The 26,080-nt window shown below is 41.8% G+C and overlaps 1 protein-coding gene across 1 annotated transcript; it reads left to right on the forward strand.

The window, feature by feature from the left end:
- The first annotated feature begins 3,516 nt into the window (after positions 1–3,516).
- Positions 3,517–3,690, forward strand: LOC123824988 (ATP synthase membrane subunit K, mitochondrial-like). Its single transcript, XM_045848408.1, has one exon. It carries the CDS (start codon positions 3,517–3,519, stop codon positions 3,688–3,690), a length of 174 nt encoding a protein of 57 aa, XP_045704364.1.
- Positions 3,691–26,080: the final 22,390 nt, after the last annotated feature.

Genomic DNA, 26,080 nt, shown 5'->3' on the forward strand with positions numbered 1-26,080 from the left:
TCCTCCTCCTCTGTGTGACACAGCCATTAATAAATGGAGTATGACAGGCTGGGTATCACAGCACAGGAGGGAAGACCTGGCTGGAGGGTCATGCAGGTAAGTCAGAAGAAACTGGGAAACAAGTCCCCCCAGGAGTTTGTTTTGAAACCAGTAATGTTCATGCATTTACTGGTTTTGTCTTCATACATAATTAGGGGCTTGATGGAGGCTAGAAAAAGAAAGAGTTCTAATTAGAGATTAAAGAAAGTGTGAATTAGGAATTGGAGAGAAACTCTAACTTTTTGAAAGACCAGCACAATTTCAAGTACCATTGGCCTTCTAGACAAAGAAAAAAAAAGAAGTTCCACACAATGGAGCCACTAGGATGGGTAGAGGCAAAAGTACTCAAGTATGAGATGACATTGACAGTGTATGTGTAACTAGTGCATTCATCCCTGCTACACCTGTCACTTCAGCTTCACTTATCATTCATCTACCTAAAATATACCAAACCCTGACCATTCAACCCGTTAAATAAACTTGTTAAAGTGTTTTATAAGGCAAAAATCACTGTATCAATGCCTGCTTTATTCCTATACTCAGCTAGCTCTCCTTGAAGGCAGAAATCATGCCATAGCCTTTTATAAAACTGATTTTAACTATACAAGTAACAATAAATACATCCCTTTTTAAAAGGAAAAAAACTAAATATTAAGGAAAACTGAAGTGAGTATATAATTTTGTTTCCAAACCAGGACACTCTTGAGGATAAATGGAAGAGTATTTAATAGCTGGACTGGAGGAGGGGGTGGGCGGGATACTAGGTATAAACAGAGACCCATAAGACAAGTTGGGACATTGGGTCACCACACAGAAAGGAACGCTAAAGACCTTTGAGAACACCCAGCCTGCCTCCCCTCAAAGATCTTTGACCTTTCCCAAAGGTAAGTATGGTTAGTATTTCAGAAGAGTGACAACTTGAAAGCACTTAGAGTTTAAACAATGTTTGATAGAAAGTCAGAGACATTTTTGTGGAGTCAAGGAAGGTAACATTAGATAAAGAAAATGGAAAGAAAAGTCCCTCCCAGAAGGTGACACATCTTTAGCTCACAGTTAACCTAGGGGATCACTTCTTTGATGTCCACTCCCATACTTCCCGTTCCGAAGCCCCTCCTCCCAGCGCATTTCAGCTCTACATAGCAAGGTCTAACTCTCACCAGTTCATCTTAAGAGCTATTGACAAAAGAGATTCCTTACTATGGACAGTCTCTCAGTAACTTCTCTGACAACTCTTTGTATGCTGTACATGACCTTGAAGGGTTTTTACTTCCATTTTTTTTTGTAATAAGCAACTCAAGATTATCTCCCAACCAATATAATATTTCAATCTGCAGTTTATGTAGGGATGCACTTAAATTTGGAGGAAAAAAGCTTACTTATCTTCTGATGTTCTAAAGAAAACAGATGATAATATGTACTCAACATCCTAGATGGTTAAGTTATTGGGAAAAAACTGCTCTCCGCCCTTTACTCATCGCTCTCTTGGGGAGGAGAGACATATTGGACTGGTGGTCGGGAGACAGAGCTGAGCAGAGCCAGGTGAAGCCCCTTCAGAGAGACCATGGCCTTCTGCAGACCAGGTATCCTGTTCAGCTGGAGGAAAGAGTCACTTATGGTTGTCTGACAGGTCCAGGGACACCTGGAGTGGACATTTTGAAATCAGGGGTGTGTTAGTAAGCCTATTTGGCCTGCATTTAAAGCCATGTTTTTTAAATTACTTTATTATTGTTCAATGACAGTTGTATGCATTTTCTCCCCACACTCCCTGCAACCCCAGCCAAACCCACTTCCCTCTCTTGCTTCCACCCTCCCCCTTGGTTTTGTCCATGTGTCCTTTATAGTAGATCCTGAAAACCCTTCTCCTCACTGTCCCCACCCGCTTCCCCTCTGGCTATTGTTAGATTGTTCTTAATTTCAATGTCTCTGGCTATATTTTGTTTGCTTTTTTCTTTTGTTGATTATGTTCCAGTTAAAGCTGAGATCATACAGTATTTGTCCCTCACCACTTGGCTTATTTCACTTAGCATAATGCTCTCCAGTTCCATCCATGCTGTCACAAAGGGTAGGAGCTCCTTCTTTCTTTCTGCTGAGTAGAATTCCATTGCATAAATGTACCATAGTTTTTTGATCCACTCATTTACTGATGGGCACTTAGGTTGCTTCCAGCACTTGGCTACTGTAAAGTGTGCTGCTATGAACATTGGGGTGCATAGGTTCTTTTGGATTGGTGTTTCAGTGTTCTTGGGGTACCATCCCAGCAGAGAAATTGCTGGGTCAAAAGGCAGTTCCATTTTCAGTTTTCTGAGGAAATTCCATACTGTTTTTCATAGTGGCTGCACCAGTCTGTATTCCCACTAACAGTGCACTAGGGTCCCCTTTTCTCTACAACCTCTCCAACACTTCTTTGTTGATTCATTTATGATAGCCATTCTGACCAATGTCAGGTGGTATTTCATTGTGGTTTTAATTTGCATCTCTCTGATTAAAGCCATGTTTTTCTATCAGCTTAATAAATAACAAAGTCTTTTTTTTAACTCCCCATCTGTTTGTTTGCTTTTTCTGGCTTGTCTATCCACTGGCTCTAAAGCCTGGAGAAAAAGGTAACTCGTTTACTGGTCCTCCAAAATCCCATATGCGGTTTCATAACAAGTCTTCGTTATTGGTGGCTACCATGTTAAGTAAAGGTGGTGAGAGGTCCTGACCATGCGTGCTGCTTTTCTTTGCACTTCTGCGATTGATAGCACCCATTTGCATGTAGTTCCCCAGGGTCATTTGTGATGTCTAGAGTCACAGCATAGAGTTTTCTCTCTTAGCAGCCATGGGAAATGGAAGTTTATAATCCTGAATTTATTAGCATCTTCCCCTACTGCAGAAGATCATCACTTTCCGGAGTCATAGACCATTTAGATTATCATGTAGATATGGAAAGTCACTCCAGGAAAATGCACATATTAAAAAAGCTGGGCATCTGGTTTTACCAGCTTCCTAAAGCTCTGAAATAAATGGTTGCAAATCCTTCAGATGCTCAGATGAGTACATGACTCCCCTGTCATTTCTAACTGGCTGGCAGAGAAGGACAGAATCCTTGACTCTTAGAAACAGAGGGGCTTTTAAAGCTCATCAGAGCCAAAAGGAAACAGACCTAGAATAACTTCGTTGAGTTTGTGGCATAAAAATCCCTTTAAACTCCGTAGGATTGTTACTATGTTAATGCATGAGGCCTATTTTCCTATTTGCAGGAGCCTTGAAAGCCCTTCTGTATTTCCCCAAAACTGTATTTCCTCAGCCCTAGGTCACTCTACAATACCTGTGGAAAAGCAAGGAATGCAAAAGAAGTTCCTTTTGTTTCTGGAACAATTAAACTATCTCCAGGAGGATAACTGATGTGGGTTGCTGTTTTAAAACAAAAAGAGGGGGTAGCTCCATACACTGAGGGACGCGGCCTGGGGAATTGGTGCTGTCTGCAAGACTGAAGTCATGGCAGGTCCAGAAACTGATGCCCAATCCCAATGCATTGGTATCAGAAAATATTTCAACTCTTACACTCTCACAGGTAGAATGAATTGTGTACTGGCCACATATGGAAGCACTGTTTTGCTGATTTTATACTTCAAGTTAAGATCTAAAAAAAAAAAAAAAATCCAGCTGTGAAAGCAACCTAAAAGGGCTCTAGACTGTACCTCATCTGTTAGTTCCCCATGCCTGGAGATGCTAATGTCCACTCACCATGTGATACTCAATTTGTACAATAAATTATGAACCTGGGGAAAAAGAAACAAAATGTGAATAGCTTAAAAAATATTTTGAACACAGTTCTGGGGCCCGGCAGATGCTCAACAAATGATTATTATCTGACTAGGAAAGAGATACATTTTTTAAAAACCTACCCACCCAGCATTGTTTGCATTTATTATAACTACATAGTTCATGTAAACATTTCATTATAAGCAAATCAGTTACAACCCTGAGGCTCCGGGAAAGTAGCCAAAGTGATTCGAAGCCACACAGTCCAGACAAACACACTGTCATGTAACCTCATACACCTGACAATGGCATTAAATCATCTTGTCACAACTTTGCCTCTGCTGGCTAGTATTTCTTTCCCTCCATTAGTCAGCAGAATTCAAGGCTTTCCTAATTCTTATTAGTTCTTTCTTCTATGACCATAGAAATTTGTTTTTCCTTTCAGAATTTCTCAACTTTGTCACTCTTGACATTTGAGGCAACATCCCTGGACTCTAATCACTAGACACCAGTGGCACCTCCTCACTCACCAAAATATATCCAGACATCAATCACCAATGTCCCCTGGGAGGCAAAATCTTCCTAGCCCTATGTTGAGAACCACTGCTTTAAAGGAATCTGCCTGAAACTAAAAAGACAAATCAAATTTAAATTCAAGAAAGCATCTGAAAGTTAACTGGCCCTAAGAGGACTCCTCTCTCACAGTAGGAGCTTGCTTATTTTCCTCCCAATGGTTTTCTTGACCTAGGAGACCTCTCCCCATGTAAAGAATTTCACTGGAAATTCTTCCTCTGACCCTCTCACTTACACTGCTTTTCTACAGGACCATTTCCTCTTGTGATAAACTGCACCATCCTTTCCAGTTCTAATCTGTTCATGGGGAACACCAAATTTATGGTGTTCAGGCAAACAATCAATGGTAGGCTTTTTAAATGAAAGGACATGGGTGATTGGGAAGAGAGCGGGGAAATGGCTTAGGGTAATCTGCCTGGTCTGTGAATTTACCTGATTATCATAGTTGTTGACCCAATGATTCTAGAAAGTTCTTTGCAAAGTTGGGTAGCTTGAAGATGGCCCTCAAAATGCCAACCTTTTATCCATGCAATTAAAATCTCAGCTAAGTGCACTGTGGGGAAGAGGTTTTTAGTCTGTGCAATACCCTCATTTAAATTTCCTCCATCTTGCTAATTTATGGCAAAGCTCCTTCCAACTCCAGGGCCAAAATGCAATAATGCAGTTCATTAAAAGCCACGTGGGAGTGTTTAGGAAATGCAAAAGGAACAGTTCCTTTATTTCCTTTCCCTGGGGTCTGATTTCCACTCTAAGGTTTTCTCCCTTTCTTCTCGTTTGAACAACTAAAAATTGGCTTGAAAGATAATTAATTCACATGCTAGCTTTTTTAAAACTTTTATGTTTCCTGAAGTGCATGTGTTTCAGTTCCAATTCCAAATTCCAAATGAGCAACATGAACTGCTATTATTCATCTCCAATTAAATAATGCATTTCTCTAATGCTAAAGCATCCAATTCAAATCATCAAGTTGACAGAAACTCATCTAGCATATTCATTAGAAATGCCCTTTTCCTTCTGCCCTCTCCCTATGATGTTGCTTTGCATGATTGTGGTAGTTGTTTCAGAGCACAGTGAGCAGCAAAATCAATACCTCATTAAGTTATTTCAAATCAGTGAACTACAGCTGCTTCGGAGCATGGGCATGAAATATGGTTTCATCAATAGGATCCAAGGCTCTGTCTACAAAAAGACAAAACAATTTAGTCAATGTTGTTTTTTTTCTTTAAAAAAAAGTCAAATGAGTTGCTTGATACTGGGTAAGCCAAACACTGATTTGCCTATTATCTTTTGTCACATACACAGGCCAGGGAACTGTTAGACATCGCCATGATGCTCCTAGTCCATTTCTTTGAGTCCCTGTAGGATTATAAACAGAAAAATGCCTATTCTGTCCTTAAAGGCTGCCAAGAACAAGTCCCTGCTGATGGCCCATGAGCGTGTTCTTTCCTTAGCTAACCTAAGGATGAGAGTGACCAGCAATTATTCTGAGCATTTACTATATTAATAAAACCCAAGGTTAGAGAGATTTTTAAAAGATTATAAGACATGATTCCTATCTTCAAATGACTTAATGGTCTAGGTAGGGGGCCAAGTCTAGCATATTACAATGGAGGAGGGTTGGTAGCGGGGAGCTTCCAACAACCCAAGGCAGAATCATTGGTCAACAGTGTGGATTAGGTGTTAATGTTGGAGGAAGTTCCAAAGCTAAATAAATCATCAAGATATGGCAACATTTTTTTAAAAACTTGTTAGTTAATGAAGTCTTTACTTAAATTCCAAACTGATTATATATACTACATCTAAAGCCATATTCTTTTATAATAGAAAAATGTTAGACTTTGTTAGAAAATTAGTCTAAGAATTACAAATTAAATACAAGCATCTGAGAGTATGTGCTATCCAGAGATAGAAATGGACTCATCACTGTGAATCACCCAAGAACCAGAGCGGCAAGGATTTGACTACTTCTGGTATTTGCTAACAAGCATAACATAAAATTATCTTAGTTTACATAAGGCTTAAATGAAATTTGACCTCAGTTTTCTATTGTGCTCAGCCAATTCTTAAAATATTGTTATAATTGAACTGGCACTTAAAAGAATCAATTTTTACAATTTCTTTTGAAAATTAAAGTAGCTGTTTCAGCAGTAAGTCAAGAGACAGCATTTCCACTGAAATGGCCAATAACTTCCCATTAATTATCTCTTTTTGAATAAGGAGCATAAGTCAAATGAGTCAACTTTACCCAAACCCGACAAAATCTTGATATTTCAGGGCAGCAAATATTGAAAACACTGTATTTCTGGACCACCATTTTTGGGAAACAAGCTTTCTTTCATTTGTGGTTCAGAAGAATGAATGAGTTTGTGACACTCTCTCTACAGTCTTCTGCCCAGTGGTGCACATGACCTGGAAAATGAGAGAAGTCAGGGTTGCAGGAGATCACCACAAAGAAAAATGTTAGTTTCATGTGAGTGAGTGAGTGAGTGAGTGAGTCTCCAACTGACCATCGACGCTTCTCTCCTACTTCACTTCAGGCTTTGCCAGGGTGGATGCTCAGCAAACTGGGTTCACAAAGGAATGGACTGAAGCACATGTGAAGGCTCGGAAGACCTATCCTCCTTGTCAATAAATACAGAGTCCAAGTGAGTTACTGAATAATTGCTTCTTATCTCTCAACTTAAAAAAATTACCACACCATTCTTTTTATTGTAGTCATCGTGTACCTAGAAGACTCCTCCAAAACACTGGAAGCTTCTGCAATCACTGTAGCCCCCAGAGCCTTGCATAATATATGCTTCATAGTAGCTAATAAACAAATAAAAATGAATTGGAAATATCAATTGTAGGGACTAAAATGATCTATATTTAGAGTGTGCTGGGTAATATTATCAGTATCCTTTGATCTAAAACATTTCTTACTAAATTCATATATTTAGTAGTTGAATACAGTCATGTTTTGGTTCAAGTGAAGTGAGAAATTTTTATTTTCCCATTTGTTGGTGGAGATACTGTTATTCCAGAGGTTTTAACCTTTTCTTATCCCATGAATCCCTTTGACAGTCTAATGAGACCTATATTCATAATTAAAGGCAGGGCTCAATTTCAGTTAGAGGTTTATAAAAAGACTATAATTTTCCCATCCATGTGTACAGACTCCCTGAATTCTACAATACATGGACACCAGGTAAAAAAGCCCTGATGAAATCAATCTGAAATATGTATGTTATGCCCACAAGGTAGGCAATATTCTCTCTTTATTCTGGCTCCCCTTTTTTAAACAGTACACCAGATTTATTGCATATGTTTCCCCTGTCTTGCAATCCCTCTATTCTTCCAAATATTTTCGAAATGAATGTTCTCCATAAATAATTCATTTTAACTAATTTTATATGGCTTTCCCCCCAGACTGATAACACTAGCCAGAATACCCCTGCGCAGGTAAGAGGGAAACAAAGCTGACGAGCACACGAGGCTCCATGTCTTTCTCCCCCCTTTCTCCTCATCAACCACAATGTTGGTACCGAGGGACAGATGGATGATCCAAAATGTTACTCTCCGTTTGGAGCAACTGCTTGGTCTTTCCCTCTTTAACAAAGCTGCTTAACGCACATGCCTGAATCTTGAAACTAAACCCAAAGGACAATTTTTTAAATCATTCCTATATCATGAGTTCTCCAGTTTTTCTCTTCTTTCTCTTTACAATGTACAGGTTCATATATGGGATATTCTTTTTATCATGGAGTGAGAGTTTTCTACAAGATCTGAGGCTCATCTGAAAATTTTTGACTCTGTTGGCTATGAAATCCTACCTTAATAATCTCTCTGATAAATGGGAATGAAGAGCTGAGAGATCATTGAACATCCTTTAACTTGTCCATTAGAAATACCCTTGGAAATTTTTCATCCAACTATTTGAATGAGGAAATAGTTTGAATAAAGAAATCATGGAATTCTTTGGTGGCTTCTTTTTAACAAAAGATACAAACTTTAACAAAAGATACTTCAGTGTTATAAAACTTCCGTATAGTTGGTGGTGGGTGAGAACTAAGCTATCTCCTTAGATGTCAGCCATGTATTAGTCTTTTTAGAAATAGGGGAGCTGAAGCAAGAAATAGAGTGCGGCCTTTTGTTACTTTTTTTTCCCTTTAAACTAAACTTTCTTTCAGTGATCCGTGTCTATATCCTCCAAAAGCCCAGCTTCGATTTTCACTTTGAAAAATGGGCTGAGGCCACAATCTTCCCTGCAGGATGTTTAATTTGCTCTGCCCTTCCTGGAGAGCATCGTCGCCCCGGCTTCTGCCAGCGGCCTGCGTGGGGTGACAGCCCAGTGGCGTGCCGTCGGGTGCTTCGGGGCAGCAGTGATCACCGGAGAGAATACCCGGCTTTCAGACGGTGATGAGAACGCCCTGTCTGCCTTTCTCCATCGTGGGTCCCTCTCCAGATCCGAGTCTGCATGAGATGCTCACTTTCTCATGAGCTGGGAGCAGCTGTTGACAATGAGTTGTTTGTTTATTTTTAATTGCTTGAAACATTGCACTGGATGTGAGACAATATCAAGCGAGAATCTGCATTATGACCACAATGGCTCACACAGAGAGTTGGTGTGCTGTTCTTTATGGGGAAACTGCTGTTGAATGGCTCACAAACCAGGCCTCTATAGGGGCCTAAGTTCTTTAACAGATTTGATCATATTTCGGTGCCTTCCTCGATTTTGCTTCCCATTCTCATGAATGCTCCAATTCTTGTTGAAGAGGAGCCACGGTGAGGCCACAGCAGCTCCGAGCCAGGGCTCAGCACAGGGAGGATGAGCTCTGTGCACAAAAGGACTTAGCAAGTGTCTGTAGCCACGGGATTAACTGAGAAGCTACTTTAGCTACTTTATGTGATTAACACCCATTGTCCTAAAACTCCATAGAATCTCCACCAAACTTGAACCACCCCTCCCTGCCCCGTATGGCACAGTGAAATCAAATATAAATTTTCTCATTCCCTATTCATTTAGATTAGGGGCTTATAAATTTTTTTTTGTCCAATGGAGTTAAAAACATAAAACAAACACTATTTAGAAGAATCCAGTAATTCTAAAATATAATGACCAAAACACCTAGAAATAAATTCAGAGCTTTCTAGTGCAGCATGTAAGGAGCGCAGGCGTAACCAGTCTGCTCTAACAAGTAAACAACTGAACAAACTGGGAAAATCAACAACTGTTCTTAGATCCGTCAGAGAAGGGAGCTCACAGGGCTAATCACTGCCCCCCAAATGGGAGAGACAGACACGCAGACACCAAGAATCACAATTTACTGACTCAGAAACCTGTGTGTAAAAACACTTCAAGAACCTGTGCCGGGCCGGGAGAGCCTGGAGTAGAGCCGATGGCCTGCTTGCTGAAGGCTCAGGTTAGACAAGCCTACGGGTTAAAAGCTCCAGGGGGACACAGTCTTGGCAGTGGAGAGGTAAAGGCACGACACTTTTGTGAGTAAATATTGGAGAAAAATCCTCATGCTTCTGAAAGGGAGAGGTAAAAAGTAACCAGTTTAAAATACTCCAGAGCATTCTGTTCTTTTTAACAAGGCCTGCTATTGGGGAACCTAGTGAACTAGGACCTAAACTACCTGAGGGAAGGGAAATGCCCAACTAAAACCTTCCACATTGTGGGAGGTAAATACCCAACTCCAGCCCCCTCTGGCTATTCTGTCCCAGCTAAAGGAGGATGGAAGGGGACCGAGAATGGCTAGTGAAGTTCACAATCCAGGGAAGCAGGCTCACCACAAGACTGAGACCTAATCATAGGACTATAGGATGACCTTGCCACTACCACACAATGAAAGCATTTGACAAAATTCAATACCCTTTCACGATTTTTTTAAAAAGTCTCAGAAAACTAGAAATAGAAGGGAACTTTCTAACTTAATAAAGAACATCTACAAAAACCTACAGCTAACATCATGAAGACATCATGAGAAACATGAAGCTCTCCTGCTAAGATCAGGAAAAGACAAGGATGCCCTCTCTTGCCACTGCTTTTCAACATTGTACTGCATGTCCTAGATAGTGCAATGAGACAAGAAAAGGATATAAAAGGTATAGAGACTGGGAAGGAAGAAATAAAACTCTTCTCTTGCAGATGACATGATCACCTATGTAGAAAACCTGAAAGAATTGACAAAAAAATCCTGGAACTAATAGGCAATTAATTGAATAAGTTATAAGATTCAAGGTTATTATACAAAACTGAAACATTTCCTTATATACTAGCAATAAATAAATGTAATTTAAAAATTTAAATTACCATTTATATTAATACCCTCCAAAATGAAATCGAACAAAATATGTACAAGGTTTATGTGAGGAAAGCTACAAAACTCTGATGAAAGATATTAAAAAATAATTAAATAAATAGATATTCCATGTTCATAAATAGGAAAACTCGAGATTGCCAAGATATCAATTCCTCTTAACTTGATCTATAGATTCATTCCCATTCCAATCAAAATCCTAGAAAGTTCTTATGAGGACATTGATAAATTGATTCTAAAATTAAGGAGCAGCAGCAGACCAAAAATATCTAACTCAATATTGAAACAGAAGAACAAAGTTGAAGGACTGACATTCTCTAAGCTACAGTAATATAGAAAGCTATTCTATAGCTTCAAGCTACAGTAATATAGAAAGCTATTCAACTATAAAGCTAAAGAAATCAAGAAAGTATGATACTGGTGAAAGAACAGACAAATCAATAAGTGCAACAGAATAGAGTCCAGAAAGTGAACCACATGAATATACTCCCACAAACACGCCCAACTAATCTTTGACAAACGAGCAATAGCAACACAACGTGGCAAAGACACTCTTTTCATCAAGTGGTACTGGAACAACTAGACAACCACATGCAAAAAAGTGAATATAGACACAGACCTTGCATTGTGGTTCTTGGCTGGACAACAGGACCAGGCAGAGGTGAGTCTTCCCAGCAGAGATGGCAGCAGTAAGCAAGTACCAGCCCTACCAGCAGGAGCCCACATGCCCACAGAAGCAGCACAACATGTAACTACTTGGGGGTATGCACTGAAGTGAAGTGTGCCCTCCCCCAAACTTATATGTTGAAGCCCCACCCCTCAACGTGACTGTGTTTGGAGATAGGAATTTTGAAAATTAATTAGGGTTAGATGAGATCATGACCGTGGGGTCCTTATGATGGAATTAGTGGCTTTATAAGAAGAGAGCCACAGCTTCCAAAACTGCCCCAGCTTCCAAAACTGTGAGAAATAAATGTCTGCTGTTTAAGCCACCCAGCCTATGACATTTTGCTATAGCAGCCTCACCTGACAAGGCTCCCTGCACAGCAGAGAAAGGATGGGAGCAAAAGGAAAGGAAAGCATATCCGACGACCAGGTTTAAGTAAGACTTGCTCCTGGGCACAATTACGTTTAAGTATTTCTCAGAACACTAAGACATACTTTGGGTCAACTCCATAGGGAACTCGAGTTCTACATCATAACAGGAGGGTCAAGAGCCAGGAAAACAGAACTTAATAACATCAACTATTTTGTCCTCGATGCCAGGAACTGACCTAACAACCTTAAATGTGCCAACTCTGCTCCCAGCTGAGTAAACTATTCTCATGCCTTTATATTAAACGTGTGCGTGATTATATCTTACAAAATGCAATGACCCCAAGTTCACAATAAGTGAAGTTTAATGCAGCTGTATTCACACATTCCACATTCACTTATTGAGACCGGTAGCAGGAAGCATGACTACGTTTTCCAACTGTGGCAAAAATTAAAGCACTCAATAATATAGGAATAGCTCATTCCACAAGACCAGAAAGCTTAAGACCCACTTCTGAAATATACCTGGATTATAGATTTTTATGTAATTAGCAAGTCTATCCAGAATATTAAAAGTGGAAAACGATTTTCAAAAACAGAGTTTCTCCAGCCCTTCCAACAAATATAGTGTATGAATGTGTACAAGCTCCTTTATTACTCTGGCTCAAGGTCCCTCCATCTGCCCGCAGGTGGGAAAGGCCCCTTCCCACTCCTGGACCAGACCCATTTTGACTGGCTTTCCCATCCAGAGAGAATAGGACAGATTTCTGGGAGGATCAAGGAAGAAGACATGACCATGAGGTGGCAGTAGCACACACCAGCTGTACTTGGGTGGTGGCTCTGACAAGTTTACATGCAGAGAAGTACCTGTGGGCACGAGACTGTCCAGAGGCTACCACACGGGGACCACCATGGAGAAGAGGAGGAGGGCAAGGGAACTCCCAGGGGAGACAGGGAGCAGAGAGGGTCCTTCACAACTAAGTGAGATTACTCAGCAGGCCAGCACAGCATCTCTGGGTCAGGGGGCTCTCAGGGGCAGCAGCAGTGACTTGTGTCTCTGTAACCCCTGGGGTTTATTTTATATGGCTAGCACATGCTGGGCGGGTTCACAAGGCCTGCAAACAAGGCAAGCTCTAAGTGGAAGAAGATGTAAACCTGCTTATTTGGGTTGTGTTTAAAACAACTGGGTGCGTAAAAAGTTGAATTTGACTCTGATAGGCTTTTGAGCACATAGGTCTCAGCCTGCTGTGAAGAAACAGTCAACGGGTCCAATGCAGAGGCCATCTTCAGCTCATGTGTGTAACACCATCTCTTTCTTACACGTCCTCTCTCTCTTTGTGCAGCTGCACTTCCCGCTCAGCGCTCGTCTCAGTCTGCTCCCAGGTGCTGACCATCTCCGTGCGGCAATGCCAGCCCACCCCTCCCAGCCTCGGATTCCTTGGCTCTCCGTGGAAACTGGGGTTATGATGCTCAGATTTCACTTTATTGCTGATGCCATCTCCTGCCTGGGCTCTGTCCCTGATGGTTTCCTAGCCCCTGGTTCACTTCCCTTTATTTCTTTGCCATTGCCCTAACATGACTTATCTCAGTCTGCAATTACTTCATTTTAAAACTTGTTTACTTCTAAAAGAAGATGCCTGCTTCCTTTTCCTCTGCTAGATCAGGAACCCCCTGGGAAAACAAACCTTAGGACCAAAGGACTTGCTCACATCAGTGACTACCCAAGAGCAGTGACCATATCATGAGTATTCATGAATCATAAATTGCTTGACAAAAGGCTTTGAAGATTGGAACATACTGCTTACATTTAATTTCTTTAACAAATATTTATTAAACACCTATTATTAGACCCCAAAGATAAAATGGTAAAGCAAAACAAACAGAATGTAAATTATGGTATTCTCTATGCCAGGATTTTTCAAAAAAATGTTCTGGGCAGCATACTACAAAGATGCATCATTTATGTTAAAGTCTTCCGTTGTCAGGGAGGTTTGGGAAACCCTGCAGACTACATTTTTCTGTGAAGCTTTATCACAAAGGTAAAAATGGAAGAGGCTGTATGGAGACCTGTCATTTAAAAGCAATCAAAATCCAAAATTTTTCAAATTTATAGTTGACTATGAAAATCCTAAACTTGAACCTACTCTTTGGCAAAATATTCTTCAGAGTATGCCCTTTGAGCTAGCTCAATTGTAAACAAGCACATACCAGAGCCCAGAGCAACCGGTCCAGTGCAAAACCAGTTCCTGAGGTCGCAGTGCAGGGAAGAGCAGTGAGGACTCTGAAGAGCAGTAAGTACTTTTGTAGCATCCATGGTTATCCTCACCCACATTTGGGCTTTTTAATATAATTGGCAATCCACTTACAATATGTAATTACCCCACTAGTTTCTTATCAGGAGAAGCACTTATCATTTTATTAATTTCAATAAAGTGGTTGTGTAGCAATTGTTGTATTCCTGTAGCATACAAAAGTAGGCCAAGTACGTGGTTTACCAGGACCTGGAAGCACCCATGGTGTAAGAGATTGAAAACCCACCATTTCAACCATATTCATAATAATTCATGTTTATTGAGCTCTTACTATGTACTAACCTCTTTACCCAAATTATTTCTTTTAATTCAATATTATCCTTATGAATTAGCTACTAATATTACTTCCAACTGACTTAGAGCCAAAAAAAAAAAAGAAAGAAAGAAAACAGCGAGTACAGGTACGTGTGTGTGTATGTGTGTGTGTGTAGGCAGTGACCTAAATCCAAATCTGGAGAATCTGACCCAGAACCTACTCAATCACTACACTAGACATATAGTGATCCCTCTGGATTTGCACTGTCCAACACTGTAGCCACTACCCCTCTGTAGCTATCAAGTACTTATACAAATTGAGATGAGGTGGAGAGAACTTCAATCTCCAAAAATGAGAGATGAAGAATGAGAAAAAGAGCCTGAGAATGAGGAAACCAGGCAAATAGGGTGTCCTGGAAGCCAAGTGGAGGAAGCATTTCAAGAGGAGAGAGAAATTAATTGGGACAAATGCCGAAGGTCATTAGATAACTACCAAGAAAGGACCACTGGATGTGCCATTGTTGATGGCAGTCACAATCTTGGTAGCAGTAATTTTGGCACCCCGATAGGGATGAAAAATTGGCCAAAGTCCATTCAACTGAAGAAGAAAAATTGGAGACAGAGAACATGGACAACATTTTCAAGAAGTTTTCCTATAAAGGGAAGGAGAAAAATTGGACAATAGCTAGAAGACGAAATAGGTTCAACAGAAGGTTTTTCTTTTCTATTAATGAAGAAATAAGATCATGCTTGCATGTTGACAGTTATGATCCAGCAGATGGAGGGAAGTTGCTGATGCATTAGAGAGGGTTTTAATTACTGGAGCAATATCCATGAGGAGACACCAGTGGACGGGATATTCATAGAGAGTTGGTTCATCCATTATAAGAGAAGTAAGATAACGTGAGCACAGACACAGGCAGTGGTGAGGACTATGACATTTCTCTTCTGATTCCTTCAGTCTTTTCAGTGCAATAGGAATAAGGTTTTCAGCTGAGATGAGGAGGTCCAAGGAAGAAGAAGAATGGATGATATTGTCACCTGGGGAGTAAGAGATGCAAACGATCTATGGAAAGTGTGTGACTGTCAAGCCACATATCTGGGCCTACTTGATGTTAGCAAATGTGAATTTAGAGCGACACCAATTTGCATCACAGTTTTTCTCCAGCTGCATTCACAGAGACAAAGAAAAGCTGCTAATCAAAAGAGGAACAAACGGGTTGAAGATACAGAAGGAAATTAGGACTTGAGGGAAGTGAGGGACAGAGGTTAGAAGATAGTAGGAGCTGTGGAGGGTAGCAGGGTTGTTGGATTGTCAGAATCAGGGTACGAGTGAGAAAGCATGTTAAAAATAGGATGTAGGAGAGATGCAGAGTTTGTAGTTATTGAATGACAAAGGAGTGAGAGGCTGAGATGAAGGAGAATAAGATCATTAGCATGAGAATGTCAAGGAACTGTGAGGCTACCTGGGCGCTGAAATGTCCAACACTGAAGGCTGGAGCTGTATGGGAGAGAATGTGTCCGCTCAGATCTTCTTTTCTTTCTTTCCTTCTTCCTTTTTTTAATGCCTATACTACTTCACCACATTGACTGGAACTCCAGGAGCTCAGATCTTTAAGAAAAGAAAAGGAGTTGCTGTGGGGATGAGGAAGGAGACATACGGATAACTACCCCAAAAGGAGTACAGTTGGATTGGTTCAGCTGCTACATGTGTAATTAGAGTTAGAATGGATGGGATCTGACAAACCCAACTGCTTGATTCAGCCACACTGCAGCCAGCTGTATGAACTTCATGTCATGGATAGAAAAAATCTGAACCCATCAGGCATTCTTTCTGTGTCATATCTATAGAGAGAAGCCAAAAACCTATAAAATTCTGACTGCTAAAAGCAAGCTATGATAACTGCCTTCTATTTAGTTCACAGAAAAACATATACAAAGCCTGTACAGCTAAACTAATTATTATCGGGGTGAGGGAGAGGACTGCCATTCCCCAAACCCAGTGAAGCCTTTTATAGCCAGATCTTTACATGCTTGACAATGATTAGAGAAAAGTGTTATTTTAATTATTTTCATATGAAATGTTTCAAAAGCCTCCTCGTGCAATCATCACATAGGCATTAATTATTCATCTCTTTGTCTCAGTCATCACCGCTGCCAGGGCAAGTCCGTGCCAATGCTCTCGTCCACTGCTTCTCTCTCCAAATTTTAAATAACTGTTTCTCACATCCTGAATCAGCCACATTTACCAAAATAAATGGTCAATGGAACACACATTCTATTCAAAATCAGGAAGCAATTAATTCCACATGACCCATCATTCAGATAGTTGTTTTTAAAAGAAAGCATTCTTGAAAGGTAGAGGAGCCCATACACACTTTCTCCAGAAACGCCCATCATGTTCTCTGGTCAAGGGCTTTCCTGCACATGTTCTGTTTGCTTCAAGCCTTCTCCCCTCTGACTTCTGCTTGGTTCATTGCCCACTTCAGTCTGGTCTCTATTCAAGTGTTACGTCCCCAGAGAAGCCCTCCCTGGCAACCCTCTCTAAGTTGGCACTGTTACCCAATACCTCTCTCATCTGCTGAACTACCCTCTTTATCATCACCTGGGACCTTTATTATTACCTAGGGCTTGTTTTGGTTCCTGGTGGACACTTGATGCGGATCCCAGCTCCTGGGGTCTCTGGCATTGAGGATGAGATACAAGACAAGTTCACATAGACTACTGAGTCCTGTGGAGGAAAAGGGACAGCGCAGCTTCTCTCTCAAGGGGAGAAAAAGCCTCGGAGCACCTCGGCCACCCTCTCAAGTGGAGAGTGCCTCTACCCTTGCTTTGACAAGCTTTTATTGGATTCAATTTGCATAGGAATACAGGGTATATATGTAAAGCTCATCAGTCATTGTCAGGCAGAAATGAATAAACAATAGAAAACATTCAAAGAACTCTGAGGGCTTCTTTGTCAGGGTCAGATAGTTAAAGGGCCATAAAACTTTGGGGAACAAACTTACTTCCTGCTTGAACCTTTATCATTTAAATTGAGGGTATTAGCAAAATAGGTTGCATGGGATTTTATGAATTCTTTCTTAGGCCTGGTCACCCTAGGGAACCCACCCTTTCTAGCACAGGGCAGCACCCACCTCCAGCATCATTTCAGGCTTAAGGCATTATTTCAGGCTTAAATCAGGTAGGGGAAGTAAGGCAGTCAAGAGATTAGGAGGCTTCTTACAGACAGAATGAGGACTCAGGCTGTCAAAGCCAAGAGGTGAGTATCCATCACCCCCTTTTTCTATAGCCCCCCAAGTCCGTCCCTGAGGGCCCCCCATGATTGTGCCTATCTTAAGTCATCCTTCCCTTGAGGAATCTTACCTGTCATTGGCTAACTAATCAAGCATTGGGGACCAGGCAGGGTGAAGTAAAAGGAGCAGAGGCGGCACCCCTGCCAGGGAGATAAGCTTTGTCTCCTTAGTGGCTTATGGTCCCAAGGTCGCACACTCAACCTTAGCCAAGTGGAGCGGGGGTGGGGGGGGGCGGTTACAGGTCCTGAAACCAGTCAGGGCAGTTCCCAACAGACACCCATTGCCTAAAACCCTGAATCTGGCACGTGTGCTCAAGCATGTGCTCAAGAAATGTCTGTTGAATGAATAAACAGATGAAGGGATGAATGAACAGAGGAATGCAAGAAACACCATCCCAGGGAGAGAAAACTTTACAGATGTTTTCGGTAAATAATAAGAAAACAATGGTTTAAAATATACTTTCCACAATTTTAAAGCATTAAAATATAGTCAGATCACAGAAGGGAATATTGTAAATCTTTCTGTTGAAAAGAGAATTCCACTTAGCCAAGAAAAAGAAAGAAAAAGTCAATTCAGAGGATAATTTTACTTGAAAGGTAAGTACTCAGAACAAAATCTTACAATGGAGGTGTTTCATCAAGAGCATTGCAAGCTTGACAGAGTACTTTCATTAGTGTAATTTATGTCATGGTTGGTTTGAGCACTCCAAGATACATACATATTAAACATAACAATGACACAAAAATGTACACGGAACTACTTGTCTAGTTTTGAGAAACAGGTAAATTAACTTCTGGTTGATAATCACATTGGTATTTATGGGAATTGCTGTGTTAAGTCACATGAGGTGTCTCTTGCCAAAGGATCAATTTAACATGCTGCCCTATGGGGCATCAGTCGTCTGAATAATTTCCTCCTTATAGTTGGAGGCAACGTGAGATGGCATTTTCAGATATTCCTGGCTGAATTCCAGCACAGTATTCACAAAGGTATCGATCTGGTCCGGGGGATGAGGGAGGAGGCTGGTGTGGATGGGGAATGTGGACACGGAGGCCAGTGCAAGCGAGCTGGGTGACTGCTTGCGTTTCCTGTGCAGACTGACAAATAAAACAGAACTATAGCTCAGTTTCAGGAGCCACGCTACTATCTTGCTGTTTGTTTTCCATTTTATTTTCAAGAAAAACCTCTTTTGGCCTAGTGATATTATTATACATAGACATTTGTCTATTCATTTCTAAATATATATTATATATAATTCACTCAACCCCAAGATTTTTTTTTCACTCTTTTATTCCTGAGCCTTGAGCACTACTTAAGCAGAAATCTACAAATGCTCTTTTGAAATTATTTTTTTTATTTTGGGTAACTTAAAAGCCAAAAAGAAAAAAATATTCACATCTGTTCTAGACACTATGCCCAGCCCAAGTTAAATGATTTTACCCTTCCATAAAGATTTCTATTTCTAAAAGACATTACTCGCTGTCAAAATTTTAATCTACTTTGTTTGACACACAGCCCTGGGTATGTGGTGTGTACCTTACCCATGTAGTAGAGGGGTTATATATGCAACTTCAGTCTGAAAGGACTTGAGGGTGCCTGGTTTTAGTCTCAGATTCAGTCCACAATCTCCCTAGACTAAGGGCCTTGAAACAAACAAACAAACAAAAAGGTGGAATGTATGTCTAGCATTTGAGATAATCTTGCCTTACGTGCTGAGGTTTATCTTCTGTTCCTTGAAAGTAGCACACCAGCTTTCTTTCATTCATTCACTCATTCATTCACCCTTTGTTCATCAAGCCTTTTTGTAAGCACCTACCAGTTAGATGGAGGTGAACTAGGTGTTAAAACAGTACAGCTCACCAGTAATGATTTCCTATCTTGTTTTCATTAATGTCCCTCATGCTGGGAGGCACGTCTTTGGCCTTTGTGATTTGCAGAAACCCAGTTTTCACATTCACCTAGTGACCCTCTCAGAGAGGGGTCATCACCTAACTTTAAGTAGCAAACATTCTTCATGCTTATTATGCATAATATTCCCTTGAGGCGGATGCTGCCTTTAATCTTCTAGGATATTTCAGGATGTTTATGAAAGACGCTCACGGAATATATTCAAAGACCCCTGATGGACTAATTTCATTGCACTATGCTAGACCCAGGAAATGGTTCTTCTCAAAAGGGTCGGATCAGATGTCCTATGGCATCTGATGTTTTCTTTACCTTCTTCCGCCATGAATAATTGATCAAAAAGCATTCTCAAATTCTGAACAACACAAATACAGAATGAATTATTAACACAAGCTTCCCAACCTAATCATCTTCTCTTCCTCTTTGACTTTATCCTCCTTGCCACTCTTACCATGACTCAGTGGAAAATTCTCTATTCTGGGCCCTTCTGTCACAGGGCTGGGTGTTCCAAGTGTTTGAATCTCTCTCTCTCTCTCTCTCTCTCTCTCTCTCTTCTTTTATCTGTAAAGGGAAGGGTGACTTAAGTGATGTTATGGCCTGTCAGTTTGGATAGTTTGTCATTTTTATATCAAGATTCAGTAGGGGTAATTCTTTTCCCCCAATGCAATCCAGCTGCTTCTCTGAAGGAAGATTTGAGAAATCACCCAGCGGTAGGTAAAAATCAAGGCTTAGAAGAGAGGGGTGCATTTCCACTGGTTACTAGCATGATAATGGATCCAAGTCATTGGTAACACTAGTTCAAAACTGGAAGCAGATGAGGAGAAAATCAAGTGGAATATGGAAATTATGGTTTAACTGCTCATCGGTGAATTCTCTGGGAGAAGGGACCAACCGAATTCTGCCGGTTGGTCCCTTGTTTCTTAGGGCATCTCCTGACAAACTTCAGACCTTTCCCTTAACGTCAGAAAGTTTTGATCTGATGGGCGTGCTCTGCCTTTACTTCCTTCTTGCCACTATTTTCTTCATCATTTGTCTCTCTACCCCCACCTCTCCTTTTCCTTTTCTGCTGTCATACAATGATTATTTCCCCTATCTGAAATAAAAGAGAAAGAGAGGATGAAGGAGGGAGGGAAGGTAGAAGGGATGGAAAGTGGGAGGAAGAGAGAAACAGGGAAAGTAGGTGGGCTTTGTCCGGTAGACACAGAGCAATACAATTAAGAGTAGGGAGTGGCTGTTGTGCATTTACTTTCTCTGCTTCCCTTTGTTCCTGGTCCAAGAGCTTTTCATTGAGATGATGTGTATTGTGGGTCTTGTGGGCATAAGACTTGATGTGGATGGTGAATGTCTAGACTCAGCACATCCTGTAATGAGTGTGCAGTCTAGCAGGATGTGGTGCCTTCAGGGAGCCAGGAGTCTGGGACTCCACGTTGGTTTCCGTGAAGTCAGCGATCTGTCAAAGCAAGTGGAAGAGGAGGGGCAGGGAAAGGGAGAGGTGAGATGGAGACAGTAGGAGAGGGAATTAATGAGGAAGAGAGAGGGCGTGTGCATTTGGCTCTGACAGGATTTGCATCAAACTCAGTGCATCTTGCCAGGGAAAACTTGGCTTGGTCTGGGGATAGATGACATCAGACTTTAAAGATGCTTCTCTTCAGCACCTTTAAAAGATTAACTATATCCACAGATACTATGTTGACAGTCTAATTAATATATCCTATATGAGAGAATGGCATATTATGAAATGGAAGATGTATTATGCATCATTGGAAAACACTACATCTGATCTGCACAAATTCTCATAAATGGTTCCTTATGGGTTCACAAAGATTAGACTGAACTTTGTTCATTTGAGTTTAACATTTATTGTAAACACGTCATGAAACAGACCCTGGAGTAGTAAAGGATGAAGAAGACATGGTTTGTATCCTTGAGAAGCTGATTCTAGTAGTATAAGATATTAGTCAGCCTTCTTGATTGCTACCAACAGAAACCACTCTGGCTATTTTCAACAACAAATGAAGTATTTTTAAAGAAGGTTACTGAGTAGCTCAAAGAATCACCAGAGTAGCTGGACATCCCACAGGAACTAAGAAAGGTTTCCACTGCCAAAGGCAATCAGATCGGGCCACTCACTGCGACAGCATGCCCTTTTGCCACTCAACATAGCCTTCAATTCTATTCATGAGGGAACATTTTTATACATTCCCACAAATTAGATATCAATCTAATTAAATGTCAGCCCCTGCCCTGTAGGGAGCCCAGCTAGTGCACAATAAAAATTTGTTCCTGTGAATTGTCACTTATATCCAATGAGTCTTAGCAATGGTATTGGCTTATGTTTAAATAAAAACCTAAGAAGCAGAACATAGAAATAATGGCTACCATTTTATTGAGCAGCTTTTGAGTGTCAGGCATCTATTGTATGGATTATTTCTAGTCATTATTTGGTTTGAATCCCCAAGTGTCAACTAAATAGCCTCAAACAAGCCTCTCTGGCTTACACAGGCATTCCTATGCCTTGCAAAGTTCACTGCCTGCACCCAAAGATTTCAGGGAGGGATGGTGGGGTTGGTCAGTGTGAGCCGGGCCTCTCTCAGGTCTGTCGGGGTGGCCTCTGGTGACCTGTGAGGCTCAAAGCCACATGGACACCACACTGCAGAGGCTGACTCCACTTCTCAAGCCTCTGGTCCCCAATTAGCTCCCACTGGTACTCAGCAGTCCCTCCCTTGGTGTTATCTGGGCGGAGGTGACCACAAACAAGGGCGAAAGGAAAGTGTTTAAATCACTCTCAAAATCTTGGTTTGCTCTTCTATAAAATGGGGACTCCTGATTTTCTTTTATCATCTACTGACTTTCCCCCCCTTGGTGGCTTGTCCTCCCCCCCAGCAACCTGGCTGCATCTAGACCTTCCTCGTTGGAAGCATTATTTATTCCTGAATCCCAACAGTGGATCCAACTGTGCATCTTTCCACACGAGGGCCCCCGGCCTCTGGACATGTAGATTCTGGGAAGGGGTTTTGTTCCCACCCCCCTATTCATAGTCAAATAATATTGGTTCCATTATCAGCAATGTTAAAAGGAGATATTATAATCCCTGTTCTTATTTAAAAGTTTCCAGAATGAAATGTGATAAAATCAAGAGTTATTTTGCTAAGGTGACAGAATCATGGGTCACTTTTCTCTTTCATTTTTCCTTTATTGATGATAAATTATTACTTGCTCATACAAAGTAATAGACTCGGTAGGAAACTCAAGGACTTATGCATCTATCCCAGAATACCAGACCAAATACTAAACACATAGAGGAGGAATTTTTAAATTGTATTCCACAGACTCTGAATACTCAGGATTTGGCAGAAGTAAGGCCTGCTTGAGTGTGGTTGGTAGGGTGATAATATGGGTGTAATGATTTATAGTTTTAATTTGAACATTTCACCTAAAATGTTATATGGTGTGCCTGAGTGTGATATTGTTATGTCACAGAATTACATGCTTATGATTTTGCAATAAAAGATTTTGTAATAAAAACAGGGGCATGATTTGTGCTGGACCCTGTAAAACCTCACAGCTGTCAACAGTCACTTCCAGAAAGTCACCTTTGCTAGGAAAGCAATATTTAGTTTTACAGTGACCTACAGGACCCTACATGGCCTGTCTCCTCCACCCCCTTTGCAGTCCCAAAGGGGGGTGGCCTCTTCCTGTTTTGTTTTTGTTTTGTTTTTGTTTTGCTTTGTTTCCGGTATGCCTGACTCCCTCTCAACAAGAACTTCTGACCTTGCAGCCTTCTCTACCTATTGAACTCTTCCTTCAGGTGGTTTCATACCTCCCTCCCTCCCCTCCTCAGGTCTTGCTCCAATGTCCCCCTCTCAGTGAGACCTTCTGAACGGCTCTGTCTGAAGCTTCCCCATTTCATTTTTCTCTAGGGAACTTGCCACTATCTAATGCTGACACCATAGTACCAAACCCTCCATAGGACTCATATGCTGGGCTTGTTCTAAGAGCTTCACACATACTCTCTCCTTTAACCCTCACGGCAGCAATGCAAGGTGGGTTCTCTGTTGATCCCATTTTACAGAGAAGGAAACTGAGGTGAAGAAAAATTAAGTAGCTTGCCTAACATCATTCAATGACCAAGTGTTTTTGACGACCAGGATTTGAACTCCGTGCAGTGCGGTGTGGCTAGAGTCCATGCTTTCATTACTTAACCCATTTACTTTGTTTATTTTGAACCTCCCCCACTATAGTGTAAGCTCCAAGAATTTTCACTTTTCTTCCTTGCTGTATCCTCAGTGCTCAGCACAGTGCCTGACCCATAGTAGGTGTCTAATAGATATTTGTCTCATTAATTAATCCGTTATCTATCTAGCATGCATTTAAAATCCCAGTTTTAGCCTCTGGCCTATGCCTGCACATGTGTTAAATACCTAGCAATTATTCTTTAACATGACGTAAATCCCCAACAGCATGTTTCCCCAGCCGTATTCCCCCAGTGCCCTGCTTGGGAGGAAGCATCCAAGCCAGTACTAGAACAAAACTTTTTCCATATGACCCAAAGGCCAAGAGCATGACAGTAAGTGCCAAGGACCTCACATTCTTAAGACAGTGATGCAAGACATGCAGAGGGGCTGAGGCTCATTCCCGATGCCACAAAGTGCAGGAAGGGCCCGGACAGAGGCCAGGCGCTCGTCTGCAGCCTGGTACAGCTCCTCTCAGCTCCACAAACTGAACCTGACAGCAACGGCTGCTTCTGAGACACGTGTGTCAGCTTCCATCTCCTTCTCTGTGTCTGGCCTCTGGTGCAGACACCAGCCACTCCACAGTGCTTGGCCTCAGAGACGTGCACCTGCACTCAGCCCCCGCTCCCCAAGCCTCTCCCCCAGGGCGCCAGACAGAAAGCCGTGCTGCCGCTCCATCTCAGTTAATTCACCAGGACACACAACCTGTTTTGACATTCGCTTTAATTCACCTTCATCCTTTTCCTCTGTGTCTAGTCCTCCTGCCTAGAACCTCACCCCCACCCCTAATGAAGACAAGAATCAAAATGAAGATAAGAGTCATTTGACAGCATTGCCTGCCACCTCTTAGAATCAAGCAAGGTCAGAACACAGTGCCAGAATGCCTCCAGCCTCTCTACTGACATGTTCAGTTAGTGACCAGCTGCTTCAGCTGTGCCTCTTCCAACTTCTGCAGAAGAGCTCAGCCTGAAAAACAACTCAGTCCAGTCTGCCCTTCCCCAATGCAGCCCTCCAGATACAGCCTCCATCTCTGGGCAGCTGCCGGCCCGCCTCACCATCTGTCATGCTGGCCTTCTGCCCACGGGGATCTGAACCAGTGGTTTATGGCATCCAGCGAAGGCGCCCAGGAAGATGGGGATTTGCTGGATCAGTGGCATTGCGTTTCCACATTCCACCTGTCTTGCTCAGAAGCCCCTTCTGATCACACCTGTTGACAGCCGTATTAGTGGAAGAATCTGTGCATCTCAAAGCACAGGGAGCGCCCGCCTCCAAGCAGGGTTCGTACAGCAGTCCCTACGGTTCTTCCTCAGCCCGATGCCTTGTGAGAGGGAGGTCTCTGAAAGTTCAGCTCTTCCACTATTCAAATCATCCGGGGAAATTTTCCCAATAGGAAAGAACTGACCCAGCCAAGTTGGCTGTCTCCGTGTGGTCTCTGGCTGCATGTCTGCATAACAGAAATAACTAGACCACGGTGTCAGCTACGAGCCACTTCGCTTCATGGTATCACTTCTCAAGTGAGGGAAGTGGGTGTATAAAAATGAGCCTCCCTTACATACCCAATTAGACACTTTCCTACCGACCTGTTTTCTATCTTACAGCAGAGGGTTTGCCGTTCGATGGAAGGAGGAGGGCACGGGAGCTAGGATGGGGAAATGGGGATAAAGAGCAGGGTAATCAATTACGCAGACAAATTTGCTGTCAAATCGGGTTTATGATGAACTCATCCCTGTGCACCATTTCATAAAAAAGAGAGAAATGTACATTTTCTAGGATGGGGTGGGTCTCAATAGAACCCCTGTGGAGGTTGCTACAACCCTATCAAGCTAATCAGGTAGCGTTTAGAACATTGAATAGAAACCTATTCTTATAGTGGGAGAGAAAAAAGTCTGCAGTACTAGTTTTAATGTCACCCTTACAAAACACACAGTACCAATTTGAAGGTTTGGGGAATGGAGATCAGTAGTGAAGCACTCCCAGGCATAGACCCATACTACTTTGCAGAGACAAACTGCAGTGAGTCTGGTTTAGCTGATGTAGGATCCCACCCTGGAATCTATGGGACTAGCCCTTCCAAGGGACCAGTAAGGACAGTGGCACAAGACCAGGCCTCAGGGGGGCCCTTGGCTCTCCTCTGTCCTGAGGCCACAGGAGGTAACCCACACCCCAGTCATTTCTCTGTACATTTCTACTTTCATCGCATAAGGGAGTTATTTTTTTTTAAGATTTTATTTATTGATTTATTTTTTAGAGAGGGAAGGGAGGGAGATAGAGAGAGAGAAACATCAATGTGCGGTTGCTGGGGGTTATGGCCTGCAACCCAGGCATGTACCCTGGCTGGGAATCGAACCTGCGACACTTTGGTTCGCAGCCCACACCCAATCCACTGA

The sequence above is a fragment of the Phyllostomus hastatus genome, unplaced genomic scaffold (assembly GCF_019186645.2).
Source record: "Phyllostomus hastatus isolate PE091 unplaced genomic scaffold, TTU_PhHast_1.1 phas_contig_58, whole genome shotgun sequence".
NCBI classification, from domain to species: Eukaryota; Metazoa; Chordata; class Mammalia; order Chiroptera; family Phyllostomidae; genus Phyllostomus; species Phyllostomus hastatus.